The 22,289-nt window shown below is 42.2% G+C and overlaps 1 protein-coding gene across 1 annotated transcript; it reads right to left on the bottom strand.

Annotated features, from left to right (window-relative positions):
* Positions 1-4,550: 4,550 nt before the first annotated feature.
* On the bottom strand, positions 4,551-14,298 carry tmem72 (transmembrane protein 72). The gene is made up of 5 exons (XM_041176218.1): positions 14,277-14,298; positions 12,190-12,256; positions 12,020-12,094; positions 9,742-9,890; positions 4,551-5,017 (listed from the first exon to the last, which is right to left on the bottom strand). Exons 1-5 carry the CDS (start codon positions 14,296-14,298, stop codon positions 4,590-4,592), a joined length of 741 nt encoding a protein of 246 aa, XP_041032152.1. The 3' UTR covers positions 4,551-4,589.
* Between the last annotated feature and the right edge of the window lie 7,991 nt (positions 14,299-22,289).

The following is a 22,289-nucleotide window of genomic DNA, read 5'->3' as shown; positions in this document are numbered from 1 at the left end:
ACTAGATAGCAGCAGCATTCTGGGTCCGATCAAGAATATGAAACTGCAGTTTTTAAATTTGTGTAAACCTTTTTCTGGTGGAGCCCTTGAATCCTTCTCACGGACCCTCAGTGGAGAACCCCTGCTCTACAGCCTGTGAATGATTGTGGATGAGTGCTTAGCACATTTTTGGGGCATTCCTCTGCCTTTGTTTTGACAGCTATGTAATAATTAACTCATTTCCTTTAACCAGGGCAATGACACCATCAAAATGGTAGGCAGAGGAATGTTGTACAAACCATTAGTTGCCAACTGTGATTGTTGGGCTGTAGAGTGTGTTGTAATATGCCTGTAAGGTTAAAGGCAGATTACAACAGAGCAGGGCCTTGTGTGTGCTACCTCGGAATAGTTTTATATGACAGATAGATTTACATTGATCAAAAATATTCATATAAATATTCCCATAAATTGATTGCAACAGTTGAAAAAATGCAAAAATTTAATAGGCATCAGTAGCTGAATGACCGTAAAGAAAGAACTTGCTTGTAATTTAGACATCGCTTCCAGCCCGATGCTAGGAAATCGAGTTTTACAGGATGGGATATTTGATGTTAATGTAGTGCACTGACCATTCGGATCCACTAGGGGGAGGAACCGAGGCAGTCTGGTGGGGAAAATAAAGGTGTTGGTTGGCATGTCGGCATTCCCGGCCTTTTTAGCGAAGACACGATCAGGGCCAGAAGGCGTCTAAATGGCCTTTCAGCTTTGAGAACCCATCTGCCACTCCTAGTTGTATGGATAAATTGTCTCCATGTCAATTAAAGGGTGCCTCTGTGAAAATTACAATGAGTTACTGCTTCCCCCACAGCCCCCAAGGTGGGATTGCAACCAAAAAACAGTTCTGACGTCTATTTCCTGCCCCCACACCCACCCCCAACCCCCCAATAGGGAAAATCCGGATCAGTGTCTTCATGTTTACTGACCAACAAACTTTGAAGGAACATTTTACAATATTAATTGGAGTCTGGATATAACCTTGGATCAACAATTACCAGTAACCTGTCCCTTGTTGCCGAAATCATCACCAGGATGGACACGGCAGCTTGGCACGGTGGTCTTGGCAAAGTGGAGAAGGTGAGGGTGGACCAACAACAAACAAATGGAAAATACAAAGCTCCATATGTACCAGGCTTATGGTCTCAGCATCCTCCTTTACAGTGGCGAGGTGTGGACAACTTATGCAAGTCAGGAAATGTAGCTGAATAGTTTCCACTTCCGCTGCCTCATGGCATCTCCTGGCAAGATAGAGGGCTGCATATGGAATTACAACCAGCGTGCAGGAATCCCCAGCATGTTTGCCCTCTTGACCCAGTGGCGACCCCATTGGCTGGTTCATGTGGGTTGAATGGATTATGGCGGCAGCTCCAAAGACATGCCTTACGGCGAGTTTGATATCGGCACGAGACCGACAGGTTGCCCACCTCGGCGATACAAGGATGTCTGCAAGCGAGACTTCAAGTTGACCAGGATCGGTGCCGATGCATGGGAAGTCCTTGCTGCTGGGCAGAGTGTCTGGGAGACAAGCAGTCAGGAAGTTTGTGGAAAAGGCAGAGGATGAAAGAACCAACCAGATGGCGGGAAAATACGAGGAAAAATCATCAGGTGACCTCAGGCCAGCGACATTCGCCTGTGCCAGTTACGGAAGGGGCTGCCACACATGAACCAGCCTCTACAGCTACAACGGACAACGTTCAAGGGAGCGACATACACCCTGGACGCAGTCCATTTTCCCCCCAGACAGACAGATATTCCTGATCATGTTTTAAAATATCTTCAAGAAAATCAACCATGGAAATGTGAGGATTGAATTCACTGTGAGTGAGCATGAAGGAGCAATACTATTCTTAACGTTCTGCTGCAATGAACCTGTTATGTGAGATCTATTTTAGCCCAAGTACAAATAGCCCACTGACGTTATTTTAACTGTTAGGCCGTTTGTTACAATGCCAACACCAAGGCACTGTAGACATTTTGAGGTGGCAAGAAAGAATCTTGAGCTGCAATGCTGGTTTAGTCCCTGCTTCCCTCAAGATCCCATCTTGGCAAAGGAAATGAAGTCAGCACTAGGACTGGATGCCCGCAGGATTATTAAGGCGCTGACTGACAATTCAATTGCCTGCCAGTGCTCATCAAAGAGGCTGCACACCATTCTGGTGGCCAGTGCTTGTCTGAATGTCCTCTCCTATCTGCAACTGGCCGATTCAAAATAAGTTGGTCATTGCTGAGGGTTTCAGGTGCTACTTAAAGGTATACTGTTCACTTACTGTGAAGGTTTGAAGAGGACTTTTGAAACACATCAAGATACTTTCTCAGACACTTTGTCTGACATTGAATGTATTTTGCGATTATCAAGAACATTGAAATTATATTGAGGCATCTCAGAGAGGAACATGCTGCAGGAAGGAAAGTTGAATTCTATTGCACGTTTTGTAATTTTTCAATTTAAAATGTTGTCCCTCAGGCTGTGTGCCTGACATGGAATCCATATTGTAAATATGAAGACAATTATAATTGTATAGAGGCACTTAGATGTGGCACACACTGTATGGAGACAAGTCGAGTTTTATGACTGTAATTTTCAAGTTGAAATGTTTGTAATGTACTCCCACAAGTCTTACGAATAATTATATTTTTGGGAAAAAAACTTTGTCAACGCTCTCTAACAACATTTATTCTGGAAATTCTTTGAGGACTTGACCTACAAAGAATAAATGTTGTGCTACTCCACCTTATTGGAGCCCCATACGAGTTACTAGTGGAATGGGAGTGTTTGGCCTTATGCATCTTGCTAAGGATCCCACTTAGTCTGGAAGAGAAATGGGTGGAGGGAATGAGGACCCTGGCAGAGCAGCACCAGCTGTAGCAGGACAGGACAGGAAGGGGAGGTAGCCCGATCCTTCATGTGGCTTTATCAAGACAAGTTAACACCAACTCTGTTAATAATCCTTGCAAAACCAGGAGAACTTTGCTTTCATTGGTAATGTAAGCAGAACTAATCGTTTTCTTTTACCCCGCGAAAGAGCCTGTTTAATTGTTGGTTGTGAAAAGGGAGGAAGCACAAGGGACTCAAAAAGGGTAGGGGTGAACCAGGAATGAAAAAGTGAACTAACAAAAGTAATCTCAACGTTGACCTTTAGTAGTAATTAGTGTATACATTTTGTGCTCAGCTACACAGCAGTCAGCCATCTTTATCCAGTTAATTGCCCCTGATGAAGAATTGTTCTCTTATAGTTAGGTTGGAAACATTATCAAGAGATAAAACTTATTCTAGGCATTATAACTAGTGTGATTATAAATGCATTCAAAAACCAGGTGCTTATGATTTTGCTTCAGAAAGCAACAATTCCTCACCTTTTATTCTATATGTTAGTGGTATGAAATCCCTTTGTTTTTCTCCCCAGTTGTCTTGGGTGAATGTGGTGCGTGAATGCATTGCTCTTTGAAACGGTTACAAGAAGGGGAATTACAGCTACGGGGTTATAACACCACTCTGATCCTTCCCTTCATCCAATAGGGAGGCACCTTGCTTCCACTTGGCACTGCTCTCCCATCATCCATCTAAACCCACTGGTGGGATTCAGCATTCCGGTGCCCTAGTGGGTCACACAATCATGCTTATACCATCAAGTATTTAGTACCATTGGTCATAAGTGTCAGTGCCAATCGGAATTGGAAAGTCATGCTTCAAGTCATACTCTAGAACATGAGTGCTGTATTGAGGGAGTGCTGTATTGTCAGAGATGCAATTTATCAAATAAGACATTAATCTGAGGCCCCAGCTTACTGGTCAGTTAAACGTAAAAGATCCCAATGGCACTTTTGCTCACAGCGTACAGGCCAACATTGATCCTCTGACCAACATTACAAAAGAAACCCGCTCACCTTACAGCCTGACTGTGGGACTTTGTTGTGCACAAATTGTTTGCAGCGTTTGCTGTCGTGTAATGGTCTGGCACATTTGGGTTAATGTGGGACTGAGTACAGTGCTGGTCTGGCACATTACTGTCGTGTAATGGTCTGGCACTTTTGGGTTAATGTGGGACTGAGTACAGTGTTGGTCTGGCACATTACTGTCGTGTAATGGTCTGGCACATTTGGGTTAATGTGGGACTGAGTACAGTGCTGCCCACACAGTGATGTAAGAGTGCACATGACCCACACCCACAATCAATCCAGTGTTGGACAGAGCTGTGTGTATCTGCAAGCATGGAGACAGCTCCCAGCTTGTACCCTTTGCTGTATATTTGTAAATAGTTCTAAGAGTCAATAATGGCTTACATTTAACCTATGTATGACTCCCAAGGCTTTTTCAGATCTACTGAAAAGTATCCAACATCCTACAACATTTGTCTTCAAAACAAACAATTACTACACTTCAAAAAGTAATTCAGTGGCTGTGAATTGCTTGCAGATATTCTGGAGATGTAAAAGGCTCTATACAAAAAGAAAGCTTTCTCTCTGCACATAGAAATCATCAGTGTGTTGATGTCAATATTCAGTCATAATGTCAGTCTTTAGGCTTTGACTATACTATAGTGTGAAATAAGTCCTCACTTTGGTATAATTGGTACTTTGTCAGATGTGGTTTCTTCTGATTCCATTTCTTGCTCTTCTGGGCCATCAGGCACAGATGGTATAATTTTAGAAATATGTTCCTCATATGCTGTGTGTTTGTTCTTCACATTCATGCTTGTGTTACCAGCAACGCGATCTGGAGGTGTTCGTATACCTTCATTGGATAGAGGTCTTTCATTGTTGAGCTTGAAGATGTTACGCACATAGTTTACAACAGCTAACTTTTTCTTTTCAATGCCATGATGGAAGCTGTATGTCTGCTCCACCTCAGTGGCGTCTGTCAGAGTCACAGCAGTGATATACTCCTGGGAACATCTCTGTGTGCTGTCCAGCATGTTTTGTTGAAATCGTTTTCTCAGATTGAGCACAAAGTATGCAAGACCGCTTACTATTAACATGGCCCCTGAAAGAGATTGTCATGGCAACATTAGTGTTGCAATCTGCCTATGTTGCAATAGCATTCAAATTGAAAGTTGCAACTGTTAAATATTTTTCAAAATATAAAAAAAAAAGATAATACATGAATTTTCACATTGAGGACTTTGCCAACCCTGCCCAAATGGCCAGGGGTCTACTGGAATTGGCATCAATCTCCTGCTGGCTAACGAAAGCACTCCAGGAGATTGGAATGCCGTTTCGCAATACAAATGTTGTGCATTTCCAGCATTCTGTGTTCTTGGTGTGTCACAGGGACACACCCCAACTCAATTTGCAGCACTCTGCACATACTGCGCTTGTGCACAGAAGCACATATTGTTTCTTTCTAAGTAGTTCCCAGCCTACTGAGGTCACTGAGCCTCATTTACAGGTGTGCATGTTCCTCTGTATACTGGGGAGTTCTGTCTGTGGTATAAAGCAAACAGGTTTTAGTTGTGGTCATTTTAGATTTACTGTGCAGAAGATAAAATCTTTCCTGCCCACGATTTACTTTCCACTTCTACTGTTTCCCTTGGAGTCTTGACTTCAGGAGGGTTTGTTTGTGTGTAGTCATTAAGGGCCTTAGAGAGGGAGTAAAAGAAATGGAATCACATAAAAAAACAAATAAAAAGTAACCGAGATGATGAGCGATGTCAACGTTAATTATATGGAACAGAAATTCAATTAGAAAAGGACAATGCTCATCTGCAAAATTTTAGTCATTCAGGATTACATGTTTAGTGTGGTGAATGGACATTGTTTTCTCCACTTTTTGAATTTAGCAGGCGGCAAATTCATTCTGTTGAATGGATAGTTTGCAGATGCCGAATTTGTTTCTCAATCAATTGGGTAGGTGACCTGCCAGATTTGAAGAGTCACCCCTCCCCCCAACCCAAAACCACTCATGCCACACTGCCAGGTTTCCATGACGACACCCAGAATATATCCAGCCTGGGTTGGCAACCCTAGACATGACTCAGACATAGGATTCTTGCCTTTGGGTTAGGTTATAAATTCAAGTCCTGCTCCAGAGGCTTGAGAGCACATAATTTAAGCTGACACTTCAGTGCACTACTGAAGGAGTGCTGCACTATCATAGGCTTTTTGCTGAGCTGTTAAATAAAGCCCTGCCTGTCCTCTCAGGCGGGTGTGAAAGATCCCCTGATTCTATCTGAAAAAGAGCATTGATGTTCTGGGCTATATTTACCCCTCAGTCAACATGACTAAAAGTGGTTATCTGGTTATTCCCTGATTACTGTTTGTGTGGGAGCTTGCTATGCAAAGATTGGCTGCAGTGCTTCCTACAATACAACACTTCATTGAAAAGTGTTATGGAACACTCCGAGGTCCCTTATCTTAGCTGTAAATTTTCTGCCTTTGTCTTGATATAGAGGTTCACCTGTTGAGAATAGATATCGGAAAAGAGGTGGAGTTTATGAGTAGAAAATATACCCTTAAATTTCAAAACTGCAGTTGTGAAAACTATAATTCTGGATTCTGACAGGTAAATCAGAATTGGATTTGAAATGCTAAAAAAATGTTTTTTGTACATGATTCCAAAATTACTGTATTATTTGCATGACAGTAAATATTCTACATTGATGTTAACACCATTCAGTCGGGTTAACCAGTTAATCTGTTCAAACTCTTTTGCTATTTTAATTAAATTGTGAATTATGGTATCAGTTGTAGATTTTCATTACCTTTGGCTGTATAAGCCTCCTTTTTTTTGTTCATTCATGGGATGTGGGTGTCGCTGGCTAGGCCAGCATTTATTGCCCAAACCTAGTTGCCCTTGAGAAGGTGGTGGTGAGCTGCCTTCTTGAACTGCTGCAGTCCCTGTGGTGTCGGTACACCCACAGTGCTGTTAGGGTGGGAGTTCCAGGATTTTGACCCAGTGACAGTGAAGGAACGGTGATATATTTCCAAGTCAGGATGGTGGGTGACTTGGGGGGCAGCTTCCAGCTGGTGGTGTTCCCATGTGTCTGCTGACCTTATCCTTCTAGGTGGTAGCAGTCATGAGTTTGGAAGGTACTGTCTAAAGAGCCTTGGCGAGTTCCTGCAGTGCATCTTGTAGATGGCACACACTGCTGCTACTGTGCATCAGAGATGGAGGGAGTGAATGTTTGTGGATGGGGTGCCAATAAAGTGACCATTTTGTCTTGGATGGTGTAAGGCTTCTTGAATGTTGCAAGAGCTGCACTCATCCAGGCAAGTGGAGATTATTTCATCACACTCCTGACTTGTGCCTTGTAGCTGGTGGACAGGCTCTGGGGAGTCAGGAAGCGAGTTACTTGCCACCGCATTCCTAGCCTCTGACCTGCTCTTGCAGCCAAAGTATAAATATGACTGGTATAGTTCAGTTTCTCAGAATCATAGAATCACACAGTGCAGAGGATGCCCTTTCGCCCATTGAGTCTGCACCGACACGTGAGAAACACCTGACCTACCTACCTAACCCCATTTACCAGCACTTGGTCCATAGCCTTGAATGTTATGATGTGCCAAATGCTCATCCAGGTGCTTTTTAAAGGATGTGAGGCAACCCGCCTCCACCACCCTCCCAGGCAGTGCATTCCAGACCGTCACCACCCTCTGGGTAAAAATGTTTTTCTTCACATCCTCACATCCTCCCCCTAAATCTCCTGCCCCAATTCTCGTCAATTGTAACCCTCAGGATGTTGACACTGGGGAAATACAGTGATGGTAATGCCATTGAATGTCATTCATTTCCTTGCATAACATTCCATTCCTGTTATTCAGTGGAGGCATTTAACTATTTAAACTAATCACTGTTATTCATATTCATATGGGTGATGAGTGCCTTTAATTTTCCTAGAATTCAATAGTTTAACCTCCCTTGTGGAGGAAATGCAGCTGAAAATTGGTTGAAATTACACAGGAACTGTTTGCTGACTCAGTGAACATGTCAGTGTGGTAGCTGGGGTAGGCAGATATTAGATATAATCTTTAGTAATGAACCTCTATTAGGAATTCCATGTGGGGGAACACATGGGCAATAATGATCACAACATTATAATAATTTCACTTGGCTGATAGAACCAAAGCCCCTGATAATCTACAACCATATAAGATTTCAAAAAAACAAACATCACTAAAATGACAGAAGATTTGGAACAGGTTAATTGGTTAATCCTACAGAGTGGTGTTGACACTGATGTTGAATATAAATGGAATGCTTTTAAAAACAAAATTAAAAATCTGGTAAGTGATTATATGCTCAAAATCAAAGAAAGGTAGTGTGAATGGTAAAGGATAGCTGACTAGCCCTGTTCAAAGGCAAACAAGATGCAAACAAAAATGTTTCTACAAACTAAAGGAATCTATAGTGGAAATATTAAGTGAGTAATTTGCAATGGTCTTCACTTGGGAAGATTATGCTTAACTGTTAGAATCACCCTATACCACTCTCTCATATTTCACAGCAATTGTTACAAATATGAAGTTTATCAGCCTGTTTTTGGACTCTCTCTTTAATTTAAGGTAAAATGGAGGGATAAATCGGGTCATGTGAACTGCTCTGAGTTTTGCCCACCAACAAGCATGGGCAGCTTGGCTGCTATGGGGACAAGAGCGACCCAAGTCAAGAGACTTATTGAGAAGGTTATTATTAGGTTTTATAAATGGCTATACTTTAAACTGTCTGTTTAATTCCAAGGTAGAATGGAGTTGAGGGTCTAGAAAATAGCTAATTATAATTTCTAACTGGATACAAGGCCCATGTGATACTTGTTGCCATAGAAATGGTCTTTGAGAGGGAAAGAGTCCTTAGCAAGCCATTGTAATATCGGAGTACAGGGTTTTCCAGCATATCCCTGGAACTCTCAGACACAAGTCAGCCTGCAGCCATCTGAGAAGCAGAGGGCAAGAGATAGAGGCAGCTAGTTTTCTACCTGAGGCAGAGAAAATGCTGACCCTATTATTTTCTACACAAAATGTTGGTGGGAGCTTGCAGTCAGATTGAAGACATTGAATTTGTGAGGATTTAAAGGAGGCTTGAGGATTTGCCTAGCTTGGGCTTGAGGGAAGGAATCTTCAGTGTAACCTGCACAGTGAAAGCCAGTTTTAGGATTAGAAGATACTCAGCTGGGAAAGGATAAAGGATGCAAATAGCTTTGGCCTGGTTCCGGGAGAATGAATTATCTACTCAAGAGGCAATGTAAAGTACAATGGTAGTGATGGATTTTCAGTGATTTTAAAAGTTAAGTGGGAAAACTTGTCTGTGGTTTAGAATATAAGTTGCCTCCTGAATAGTTTTTAGAAGATAAACAAAAATACTTGGAAAAACTCAGCAGCTCTGACAGCATCTGCAGAGAGGAGCACAGCCGACGTCTCGAGTCCGCATGACCCCTCATCAGAATTTTGTTTTTGTTCTAGATTTCCAGCATCTGCAGTATTTTGCTTTTATCTTAGTGCTTAGAATTTATTGCCTTGTGTTTGTTTGTTACAATAAAAGTCTTAAAACTTGAAACTTGTCATGTGATCCTTCCAGTCACTGGAAATTCAAATATCTTTTTTAAAGTTATTGGCCTCCATGGGAATTGCAACACAATGGCTTATGGTGTTATTGCTGCCCACCTATTCTCTTACTAGTTAGTAAAGATGTCACATGGAACATGGGGATGGGGGCACAAAGAAAGAACCGAAAATCTACTTGCAAATTAATAAATCAATAAGCCTTTCACTCGCCTGGAATAGTTGCATGCCAGATAAGAACTGGATGCAAGAAGCAAGCCACAGACAAGAAGATGAAAGTAAGAAATTTCTGTAAACCATTGGGCCTCATCGCTTTCTTCCAGATATTCCAAATCTTGCTGTTCGTTTTATCGAAAAATGTGCTAAAAGGACAAGAGTGACATATAGAATTTTACGGTTCACAGTAATATTGTAATACAAGAAAGAGCAAAGAAACCAAGTTAAACCGTTAATTTTACCTGGTGGGTTTAAGTGCACACTTTTTTTGTTTTGAGATGTGAAAGCAGATTCTCTCCTGGGCCAAGGGACAATCCAACGAGACACTGCAACCACATTATTAAAATTTCCTCTGAAAGGAGGTGCTTTTACTGGCTGCTGCTTAAACCATGGCCTTTTCCACCAAACATTTAATGTCTGGAAAGTCAGCAGTTGTTGTGTGAGCAAAACAGAAGGAGAACGAAAGTGACTATTGACTTTATAGTGTAAATGTAAATGATTAATGCTAAGGGTATGATTCAAAGGGCAAAACATCACTCTTAGATGGTGGAAATAAAACTTAGAAGGCGTGTGCATATATCCGTGTGTCCGTCTGTGTGTGTTTGAGAGGCTGTAGGAAAAAATCAATGAGGATGAGAATTTTCCAGATAAAATAAAGGATGGATTTCCTGGGGGGGTTAAAAACATCTAAACATAGAAAATAGAAGCAGGAGTAGATCTTTTGACCCTTTAAGCCTGCTCTAAAAGTCAATATGATCATGCTAATCCTTTATCTCAACACCATATTCCTGCTCTCTCCCCATACCCCTTGACGCCTTCAGAGATTAGAAATCTATCAATTTCCTTCTTAAATGTATTCAGTGACTTGGCCTCCATAGCTTTCTGTGGTAGAGAATTCCACAGGTTCACCACTCTCTCAGTGAAGATGTTTCTCCTCATCTAAGTCCTAAATGGCCTACCATCTACCCTGAGATTGTTACCCCTTGTTCTAGACCCCCAGCCAGAGGAAACATCATCCCTGCATCTAGTCTGTCCATCCCTGTCAGTATTTTATATATTTCAGTAAGATCCCCTCTCATTCTTCTAAACTCCAGTGAATACAGGCCTAGTCAGCCCAATCTCTCCTCATACGACAATCCTGCCATCCCAGGAGTCTGTCTAGTGAACCTTTGCTGCACTCTATGGCAAGTATATCCTTTCTTCGGTAAGGAGAGCAAAACTGCACACAATATTCCAGGTGTGGTCTCACCAAGGCCCAGTACAGCTACTTTAAGATATCCTTGCTCCTGTATTCAAGTCATCTCGCAATGAAGGCCAACATACCATTTGCCTTCTTAACTGCTTGCTGCACCTGCATGCTTGTTTGTAGTGATTGGTGTACAAGGACACCCAGGTCCCTTTGTACATCAGCATTTCCCAATCTATCGCCATTTAAGTAATACTCTGCCATTCTGTTTTTTCTACCAAAGTGGATAACTTCACATCTATCCACATTATACTGCATCTGCCATGTATCTGCCCACTCACTCAACTTGTCTAAATCACCTTGAAGCCACTTAACACCTTCCTCACCATTCACATTCCCACCAAGTTTTATGCTGAAATATTACATTTGGTTCCGTCATCCAAATCATTGATATATATTGTGAGTATCTGGGGCCCAAGCACTGATCCCTGCGGTACCCCATTAGTCACCGCCTGCCACTCCAAAGAAGACACATTTATTCCCACTCTCTGTTTCCTGTCTGCTAACCAATTCTCAATCCATGCCAGTATATAGCCCCCAAAGCCATGTGCTTTAATTTTTGCACACTAACCTCTTATGTGGGGCTTTATCAGAAGCTTTCTGAAAATCCAAATACACCACATCCACTGGTTCTCCCTTATCTATTCTGCTAGTTACGTCCTCAAAAAACTCCAGTCGGTTTGTCAAACATGATTTCCCTTTCATAAATCCATGTTGACTTTGTCTAACCTGTTGATATTTTCTAAGTGTCCTCCAATTGGCTGGTGTAGCTTCAGCAGAAACCTGAGTTACAGATGCGAACGGTGTTTCCATCAACTTTACACTGAGTGTCAGGTGACCATTCAGAGCGAATGAGGAGATCCGGTGCAGTGTGAATTTTATTTTTCCAAGGGTGTATATTTTCCCTGGTAAGTATTTATATTCCATGATGGAGATGTCAGCCCTGTTGTCAGCATGTAGTGTTGAGACACACAGGATTATTGCAGCAATAGGACTGTAAAGGCCACTGAAATACATATTTCTACTTACGTTGGACAGCGTTGGACAAACACAACATCAATGAAATATGGGCCTTCCAAAATGGTGAGGACTGCTGCTGCAAATCTTAAAATGAATGGAAATAGTTAACCACTCAATCTTTCCTGATACAGATATACATCTTAAACAAATGTGAGGAACCAGGTCAATGTCATACTTACAGCAAGTAAGCAGCCAGTTTTCTGAACTGCCCTTGAACCGCAGTGTTTATCCCCACTCCCAGAAGCACTGTGTGTTAAATGGACAGAAAGCATGCCCTTAATAATAATTTACTGCTAGTCAAACAGTTTTTCCTGTCTCCCACCAACTAAATTCAAATCGAAGCTTTCATATTGCTCAGCCAAGTCAACCTTCAACTGATCATTTCAAAAGGCAGCATTCTCACACCAGAGTTGGCAGGCGAGACTTTTGTCACAGCTAGCACTATAAACAAAGTTGGAATTCCTTAGAATTATTGAATCATAGAATGCTTACAGCACAGAAGATGGCTATTTACCCAATGTGTCCATGCCTGCTCACTGCAAGAGCCATTTGGGATGAATCAGAGAAGCTCTTCATGACACACTTCAAAGAAAAGACACTAAGGATGACTTGGATGTATATTACTATTTACTCGTAACTTCTGGGTCAAAATCAAAGGATTCCTGACCTAACACAATCATGGCACCACTGTCCCCACCAGACTTGCCGCCGTTCAAGGAGAAAGCCCACCACCTATCATTGCAGGGCAATCAGGCATTAGCAACAAACATCAGTTTTGCCAGTGCCACCTAAATCTGATGAACAAATAAAAAATAAACCAAGGCCGGGGTTTCCCAGCCCCGTTGTGGTGGGACCTGCAGCAGGGGATTCGGCGGCCCAGACAAAAGTCCATTGGTTGTCAATGGGGCCGGACGATCCCGGCACTAGGCGGGGCCAGAAAATGCTGCCCTTTAAGGGTCACAAATCTGTGGATGCAATGACTTCACACATGCAACAAAACATCCTCAGCTGTCTTCAATGTGGGACAGGTTAAAGTAGCATTTCTCTCTGCAACAGGTAGATGGCAGAAGCTAATCAGGGAAAGTTATTCAGAACTCCTTTCAAGACTGTGTGGATCAGAACTGTTTTGAGTATAAACCATACAAATGTATCCAAGGCCATACGAGTGGTGGTTAAATATATCTGTAGATCAAGGGCGATCTCTCAGATTTACACTTTACCTGAGTTTAATTAACTTCGCAAAGAGCAGGGATCAAGGCTGGTCTTTGACGTTCAGCCAATCACTGCTTAAATACACTAGGTCATTTTGGTAGTCGATTAATCTTTTGGGTCTTTTGCAGATTTGAACAAAATATTCACAGATCATAAGCAGCCTAGTCCTGAAGACCCATGCAAGTCTTCTGACATTTTCTTGTATTTTTTCCTTTGTGACAACAGGTGTGAATGCTCACATAGGAATGAATGCAAGTGGATGCCACATGTAGCATAGTTCTGATAGACTTATATAGTGATACCCATTTGTCGTGATGCAGGTAAAATGCTAGAATTGTATTCATTAGCACCCATTTGTAGGAACTTTGTACACTTTTCATTGATTGTGCTGTTTTGCTTTGAGATTGACTACTTAGACAGAATATGCTCCACCCAGTACTTTTAACTCAGTCCAAACCCTGCATTCTGAGCAGATGGTTAAGGTGCTGGTGAGTACTCAGTTTGCAGGCAATAGTAATACTTTCATCAGATTGAGATTGGCAATCTCACTGAGAACATTGATCATTCAAAGAAAATTTCTAGCCAAGGCGAGGTTGTCAACACATTACATTGGAAGCCCTTTGATGATATCAATTGAATCTTTTACATTCTCATCTTGCATAGACCTCAGATATGGGTCACCTTTGCATATTACATGCAATTTTGGGCACACTACTACCTTCAAAAAGATAACAATATGTTCTAAAGAATTCAAAGAGTGACTTTATATTATAGAACCAAATATTTTTTCAGCTTGGAAAAGGCCATTGTGTCTCTGCCAGCCCTTTCCCAAGCTGATCCAAATGAATCCTACTGTCCCCACCCCCCACCATCTCTCCATAACCCCTTAGCTTTCTTTCTACAAATACTTATCCAATTGCCTTTCAAAGAGGCAATGCTTCAACTATTCTCCATGGAAAAGCATTCCATACTCCAGCTACCTTCTGTGTGAAGGAACTCTTCTCACTCTTTCAGAGACAGCTTTAAATTGAAGACCACTCACCAACTTCCCAACCAGAGGAAATAGTTAACCCCATTCATCTTATCAACACTTTTCATAATTTAAAACTCTCAGCTAAATTCCCCCTGAACCTTCTCTACTCAAGTGCAACTCATCGCAGTATCTCAAGACCCTCCTCAGGATTATAGATTCCCACCCTTCGCTCTGTCCTTGTGATTCTAAGAAGCATGTTATCTAAATGGTGAGAGATTGTAAAGCTCTGAGATTCAGAAGGGTCTGGGTGTCCTAATGCTTGAATCTCAAAAGGCTGGTATGCAGATATAGCATGTATTTAAGAAATCTGATAGAATGTTTTTGTTTATTGCAAGGGGAATTCAATCCAAAAGTAGGGAGGTTATGTTTCAGTTTTACTGGTGAGACCACATCTGGAGTACTGTGTACAGTATTGGTCCCCTTATTTAATGAATGATGCATTAGAAGTAGTTTAGAGAAGCCTTACTAAACTAATTCCAGGAATGGACAGTTGTCTATTGAGGAAAGGATAGACAGGCTAGGCTTGTATCCACTGGAGTTTAGAAGTGCTGAAACCTTTAAGATCCTGAGGGGCCTTTACAGGGTGGATGTAGGAGGATGTTTCTTCTAGTGGGAGAATCTAGAATTAGGGGTCACAGTTTAAAAATAAGGGGTCGCTCATTTAAGACAGAGATGAGGAGAATTTTTTTGTCTCAGAGGGTTGTGAATCTTTGGAACTCTGCTTCAAAAGGCAGTGGAAGCAGAGACTTTGGATATCTTTGAGGCAGAGATAGATAGACTTTTGATAAGCAAGGGGGTGAATGGTTATTGGGGGTAGGGCAGGAATGTGGAGTTGAAGTAACAATTTGATCAGCCATGATCTTATTGAATAGCAGAACAGGCTTGAGGGGCCCAGTGGCCTCCTCCTGCTCCTAATTTGAATGTTCATATTTTCATGAAGGTATTAATTATATTTAAAAACTTGATGAATTTGGACTTACATCCAATGGAAAGGGGAATTGGGAGAAGCGTGATCCAGCTTTTAAAATTCTGAGAGACATAGATGAAGGAGATGTTAAAAAAAATAGTTATTTGAGCTGGTGGCTGTTCTCAAGCCTCTGCAGATGTCACCCTTGATGTGTCCTTGAACAGGTCTGTGCATCCTGGATTGAGTAGCATGACATTTTCTCCATTTATAAGAGAGTTGCCAAATCATCCACCTAAAATATGCCTCTGTTAAGGAACTCAGTGTACAGGGCAATGTGCCTTCATATCCATACCCCACTACTCTTTAGTGCGTTGATCACAAGATACCAGTGAAAGTTCAATTCACAATAAGTGGTGAATCAATTAAAAACCTTAGTGTTTTAGGGGAATCGGGTAGAGCAGCAAGTTAATACACTATTGTTTCATTACTGGAACGTGAGATTGAATAAAGTTCAGATTGATGGGATGCAAGTTGCTTCTCTCCCTTGGCTATCTGTTGTAGCAATCTAGTTCCTAATTGGCATAACTGGTGTGAAAACAGAAAGAAATCACCCTTACACAATAGATGTTATTATGTGATGGATATTGTTGGAGCACAGTTACTTATCCTATACTTGACTTGTAAATGCTTGACATGAATACTATGTGCCCAACACAAGGAAGCATTCCATTTCATATTGAAATTAAGCAATGCAAAATTAAGAGAGACGTTGCTTATGCATCCCACCGAGGGTTAAATCCTTTATTCTGTTCCATCCATGAATCAGTCAGATAGCAGGATAATGAAGACAGTAATTATCTAGACAGTCTGCTGATTCAGTAACGGAATTGGCGATGAGCCAGAATAATCCATTTTTATAAACTGTGCAAATCCTTCATAATAAAAGATGCTGTTCCAAAGACAATCAGATTTAGTGCTGTAACAACACAAAGATGCATGAAATTGGCCCAGGGAAAGATTCATTGAGAAACAAACATAAAAGGCAGGGTTTGAGCTTGAACCTAATGAAATCTTACCCATTCCCTTCAAACTATGTTATGCCTGGATATGCAGGCCCTGTATTGAGCAAGGGCAAAATGGCAATCAAAGCACAAGGTGAACTATTAACAATGAACAAGAAGCCACAAGAGAAATTGCATAATGGAAAGTCTTCAAGGCATCTTATTTTTGGGGGAAGGAATTGTCATTTTAGGATTTTGTTTGGAGTTTTTGTTATCTGGTAACTCATTAAAGGAGAGGAGTGATGGATCCATGTGGAGTGACTGATCCATGTGGAATGATTGTTCCGTTCATGTCTGCCTGAGAACTGAGCCATGAACTCTAGCCCTCATTGAAATGCTCCTGGTAACTACAGGTGTCAAACTGGCACCTTGATGACTGATTGATAGCAGGTAGTGAGAAATCGGCCAGCTATCACACAGTCAGCTGGCTGTGGTGAGAATATGGAATGTGCTTTCATATGGAGGAATTGAGGTGAATCGCACAGCTAAATTCAAGGGGAAGCTGGTTTGTTACAATCCCCATAGAAATCAATAACGTTTTAAAATAAGATTTAAATTCCCATGGACTGACTCAAAGGATCACACAACAAGATTTCACATTTTATGACTTTACTGTAACAAATAAACTAAAGCCAACCCCAACTAAACATTACTTAGTTGGCAACTAACACAGCAAGCTACAGAAAAGATACCCTCCGCTTAACTTCCTAACATGACTGAAAACACCATGCCACATTTATACATTACACTGCACTCTCTGCAGAATTATAGTGTTTACAGGAACCACCCAAAGTTACTCGCAGCTGCCAACAGGTTTGATTTTCCCCATTTTGTTGATTCGTAACTTCCAGTGTCTGTTGGAAGTAATTTCCCTCAATCTTCTGAGAATTCCCGAACTGATTTCCAGCAGCGAGGCTCAATCCTTCTCACTGCCTCACCAGGGTGAATCTTGCAGTGTCCTTAAATTTCCACAGCTCTCATCTCGTTGGTTAGAGAACAAGCTCCCACCCACATTGTGCCAGGTGGTTTACAGAGAACTGCCTTTTTCCCTGCTGTTCGCAGCATCTGCTGTTTCCCAGTCTCTCTCTCTCTCTCTCTCTCTGGGGTTCTCTTTCTCTCTAACCAGGGTCTATAAGTCAGTAAGTCTCCACACAGCAAAGCCCGCTGGCTCTTTCTTTGTGTTCAGGTGTGAAAGCTGGCACTTGAGTTTCAATAGGATTTGACCTGAGCCCCCAGTCCCCGTGGCAACCAGGTCACAAATGCCTATTGTCAGGCAGAATTAGTAGGATATCACATGTCCCTCTCCATTTTATCTTGAATTAAAAGAGACAGTTTAAAATATAACCATCTTAGAATGTCCAGAGGTCATAAGAAGATAAGCACAGGAGGGAGAAAATAAACATATATAGAAAGATATGCTTACAGAGTTAGATTAATCCGAGTGAGAGGAAGTTCATGTGCATAAACACGAGTTGGGCCGATTGGTCAATTTTTGAGCTGCAAATTCTTTGTAATTATCTGCAGAAGCAGGAATTCTGGCTGAATTTTATTTCTTTAAACATGGGACACTTAAACCAATTGCAGTGTGCCATTGTTCCCTCAGCTCAACCCATGTGGCTAACTCCCTCTGTGTGACCCATTTTCACATCAAAGAGTGTATTTAGAAACTGAGATATCGGAGAATCGAATGTGTCTTCCTTACCGGGAATTAGTGTTTAGCAGCATTGAAGTCTAACAAAATACACATTCAGATTAGTTTGTTCCCTGCCTCTGTGCATGTCCTAGTTTGTCAAGATTTGATTTAGATTCTATCGGTGCTTTTCCTTGTTCAGCCCACCAGAGGACACTGTTGAATGGAATAAGAAGGGAGCCCCACTTTGGCCAATTCTCTCTTTGCCTTCACTGTCAGTCCAACAGATTTGAGTTTGGCTTTGAGCTTAAATCTCTTTGTTTATTACTCTATTATTGTAGCCATGAAGCCTCTAAGTTACAAAACTTTGACATAACGGCTACGGGGGAAAAGGTGGGGGGTGACACTAAGTGAATTGCAGAGAGCCAACATGTTCATGATGGGCAGAAGGCCTCCTTTTGTGCTGTAACCATCCTGTGATTCTATGATACATGGAGGTGCCCTTCCCCAATTCGATCTTGTTTCCAAACTAAAGGCTATGTTTTGTGTAAATCAACCAGATGTAAGTAAACATAAAGAAGCCTTCCCCAGAATCCAAACAGCACTAATTCAGTCCATTGGTGAATTAAACTAGTATGTTCCAGACAAAATTAAGATTTGGAACAAATAAATAGATTTCAAAATATTTGTGTATAAGGAATATCGATTTCCAGTACCTTATCTTGACATATCTTCTTGACAGCTCTGTTCTGTTAAGCCTCCATGACCAAGAGAATCTGGCCCATCACTGACATCCTGATCAAGTTAAACTCTGCACTATTTATGAGAGCTTCCTATGGAGATTACATTGCAAACCAGAATGGGCTGTTGATTAACCTCCTGCCATATATTGCACACTGGAATATTTCCAGCATCAAATGGATCTGCCATCACAGAACACACCATCTTAAATCAAACTGGACAGTTGTTCAGCCAGAGAAAACATTGACTCAGATAGGAGGAGGATCAGCAAATGTGTTGCCCGTTTCATCAAATATTACCATTGGCATGTGAGTATTCCTCAGGGGCCAGAATGAATCCATCATGTACCTGTTTGGTGTCACTGGCATTGGGAAGGGTTAAATTAGGACTGAGTGATTCTAACCTCCCCTTTCTTGATGGAGTAGGTTCAGAAGTTCCGGAGCGCAAGGAGGCTATATCCGAGTGCCTTCCTTAAGTGGAAGCTATGCAAGTTTCTGGCAAAATGGGAAGCAACAGTCTGGAATTGGACAGACAGGCTCTGGATATTCCCTGTTCAAAACTTAGCAAAGAAGCTATTCAAAAAAATAGCCCTCCTAAATGCTTAGTGAATAAATATGTTGCACAGTGTGGAACCAAGGCATACAATGTGTAGCCAGCCACTGGTGTACATTCACATCCAGGGCGCAACGTTACATATTCAAGCCCTGCAGGGATACCTGTACATGAAAGTTCCTCTGAGTGAGGTGTCCTTCAGCCAATATAACATACTCAGTGATCACAGGCTTTCTTCCTTGTGAAGCTGCAGGGCATAGATGGATCATTAGATGAGCTGTCTGTTTTTCACTGGGGCTTGCTGAGAGTTTGGAACAGGAACTCTCACCCCCACCCACCCCCAAGTCAGAGGTAGCAGCCATTTGTATGAACTGTTCCATCGTAACCCCCATCTCATTCAATGTGGTCAGCTTTGTCACTGGCAGGGAGGAGGACACTTGCTGTGGAAGTCACTGGAACTGAATGGTGGCAGACAGTGCTAGATGTCACCAGAGGCATTTGTTACTGGAATGTCCTGGTGGTACATCCATATTGTGGCCTTAAATTCCTGCACCACTGGAATGGAATGTGTTGCATAGAGGTTGTGGTCTCAAATATCGCATTGAGCCATTTTGCAGATACCCAGTGTTTGGGTCTATACTGTAGCCCAAACAAGGATGTTTCTCACATTTATGTCCTGTTTCATAGTTTGCAGCTCCTATTCCGCTGGTTAAAGGGGCTGCTCTGCCCTTTTTGACTAAAAATGCTACTCCTGGTGAGTAAAGAGGTGAGCAGGTTGGAGGACCTCCTTATGGTTATGCCCCTGGACTGGCCGAAAAGTGCCACTCGTGGGTCCAGGGTGCACAGGAACTGTGTGAGGAGGGTTGTCTGACTGCTAGCCACACATCCGTGGAGTTGAGTGACTGAACTGGCTCTGGAGAGAGATCTCACAGCACTCGTCAGTTTGCATGAGAGGTTCCATGACTAGTGGGCACCACAGGATGTTCCTTGCATTAATAAGGCAATCCCGGTTAGGATTCAAAATTTTTTTCATCGTTATTTCCTTACATCTGTTTGGGTGAACCATTTGTATATTAGTGGTGATCTCTATGGGGCCATTTGTCCTGGTGGCACTAAGTTAGCCTCATGTCACTCTATTGGTCCAAAACAAAAAAATAACAATCAGCTAAGGGTCTTTCCCCTCATGAATGTGTGTCCACTTGGACTTCAGATGAAGATAGAATGTACAGAGAGAAACTAGGAGCAGGAGTAGGCCATTCGGCCCTTCAAGCATGTTCCGCCATTCATTATGATCATGGCTCATCATCCAACTCAATAGCCTGCTCCCGCTTTCTCCCCATACACTTTGAACCTGTTCGCCCCAAGAGCTATATCTAACTTTTAGCCTCAGCTATTTTCAGTGGTAACGAATTCCACAGGCTCACCACTCTCTGGGTGAAGAAATTTCTCCTCATCTCAGTCTTAAATGGTCTACCCCATATCCTCAGACTGTGACCCCTGGTTCTGGACTCCCCCACCATCGAGAACATCCTTCCTGCATCTACCCTGTCTAGTCCTGTTAGAATTTTACAGGTTTCTCCTCATTATTCTGAACTCCAGCGAATATAATCCTAACCGACTCAATCTCTCCTCATATGTCAGTCCCGCCACCCCAGAAATCAGTCTGGTAAACCTTCGCTGCACTCCCTCTATAGCAAGAACATCCTTCCTCAGATAAGGAGACCAAAACTGCACACAATATTCCAGCTGTGGTCTCACCAAGGCCCTGTGTAATTGCAGCAAGACAGCCCTGCTCCTGTACTCAAATACTCTGGTTATGAAGGCCAATATCCACATCCAATATATGGGCTAGCTGTGATGCTTCCATGGCTGTGTAGTTAACTAATGGAGAATGGTGACAAGTGAGATAGATGAGGGTTGTCGGTAACTGTTCTATTAGGATATAGTTTAACATGTTCAATAAAGCAGGTAAAACAAAGATACCAACTTTCCATGAACTCGTATCATATAATTTGCCAACAATGTCCACAACTTGTTTTAGGTTTATTTATACCTATTGAACATTTTTTAAACATTGCTAATTTTTGTTTAAAATAGCAGCAGCAACTTTGCAGTATTTTGCACCAGAGTTATTGTTTATTCAAAGGAAGGGAGGAACCCAGAGAGCTTTCCAAGGTGGGACTTGGAACGCCTCTGACCTATTGATTTGTACAGGGATGTTATGGTTCTTATGAACATTATGTGCCTCTTGCATTCATTCCATGACTGGGAAAAGACCTGAAGGGACTTAAACAGATACTTTTGTTAATCTTTGCTCTTATGATGGTAATATTAAATATTCATGTTTTGTCTGCAATATCCATAATCAATAGCAACTCTGCTCGCCAACATACAAATTACACTTCTCTGTTTTTTGCCATCTACAGCAAACTCTCGACTATTGTGCCATCCAATCCTCCTGGTCTGGCATCATGCTGACAGATGCTGTTAATATCACCGGAAAGAGAGGCCTGTGTTTATGTTGCATCTTTCACATTCTTAGCATGTGCATTAGTGCTTCACAGTCAGTAACTTTTTGAAGTGCAGGCCAGAATTTTGACCTTGATGGGCGGGCGGGCCCCACCGGCTCGGCGGTGGGTGGGCAGTCAAACTCCGCCGCTGAAATGGGGCCAGCCGCCATTTTGAGTGGACGGGCCAATTAAGGCCTGCCAAGCGGCCTACCTGACTGGAAGCGCTAAGCACTTCCTGTGCGGGGGGTGGGGAGGGATTCCCCATCTGTCAAAGTGCGCTCTCTCACGCATGCGCACTGCTCCCTGAGACTAAGTGCTGTCGTAGGAAGAGCGCTGAATGTTTAAAAAACATTAGAAATAGAGAAAGAAAAACATTATTAACATGTCCCCCTCATGTGACACTGTCACACGAGATGGGACATGTCAATAAACATGAGTGAAACTCTAACAAGCTTTTTTAAAACTGAGATGAGACCTCATCCCGCCAGTGATTGAGGTTTTAACATTTTTCAGAAGCCCGCTGGGGCTCCTGGCCTGCTCGCCAGCCTTAAGGTTGGATGGGCAGGTCTTCCAATGAGCTTAATGATCCTGTCAATGGCCTCAATTGGCCGTTGACAGGTCGGCTGATTTCGC

The sequence above is a fragment of the Carcharodon carcharias genome, chromosome 28 (genome assembly GCF_017639515.1).
Source record: "Carcharodon carcharias isolate sCarCar2 chromosome 28, sCarCar2.pri, whole genome shotgun sequence".
Taxonomy (NCBI): Eukaryota; Metazoa; Chordata; class Chondrichthyes; order Lamniformes; family Lamnidae; genus Carcharodon; species Carcharodon carcharias.
This window is presented reverse-complemented; position numbering and strand designations above follow the sequence as displayed.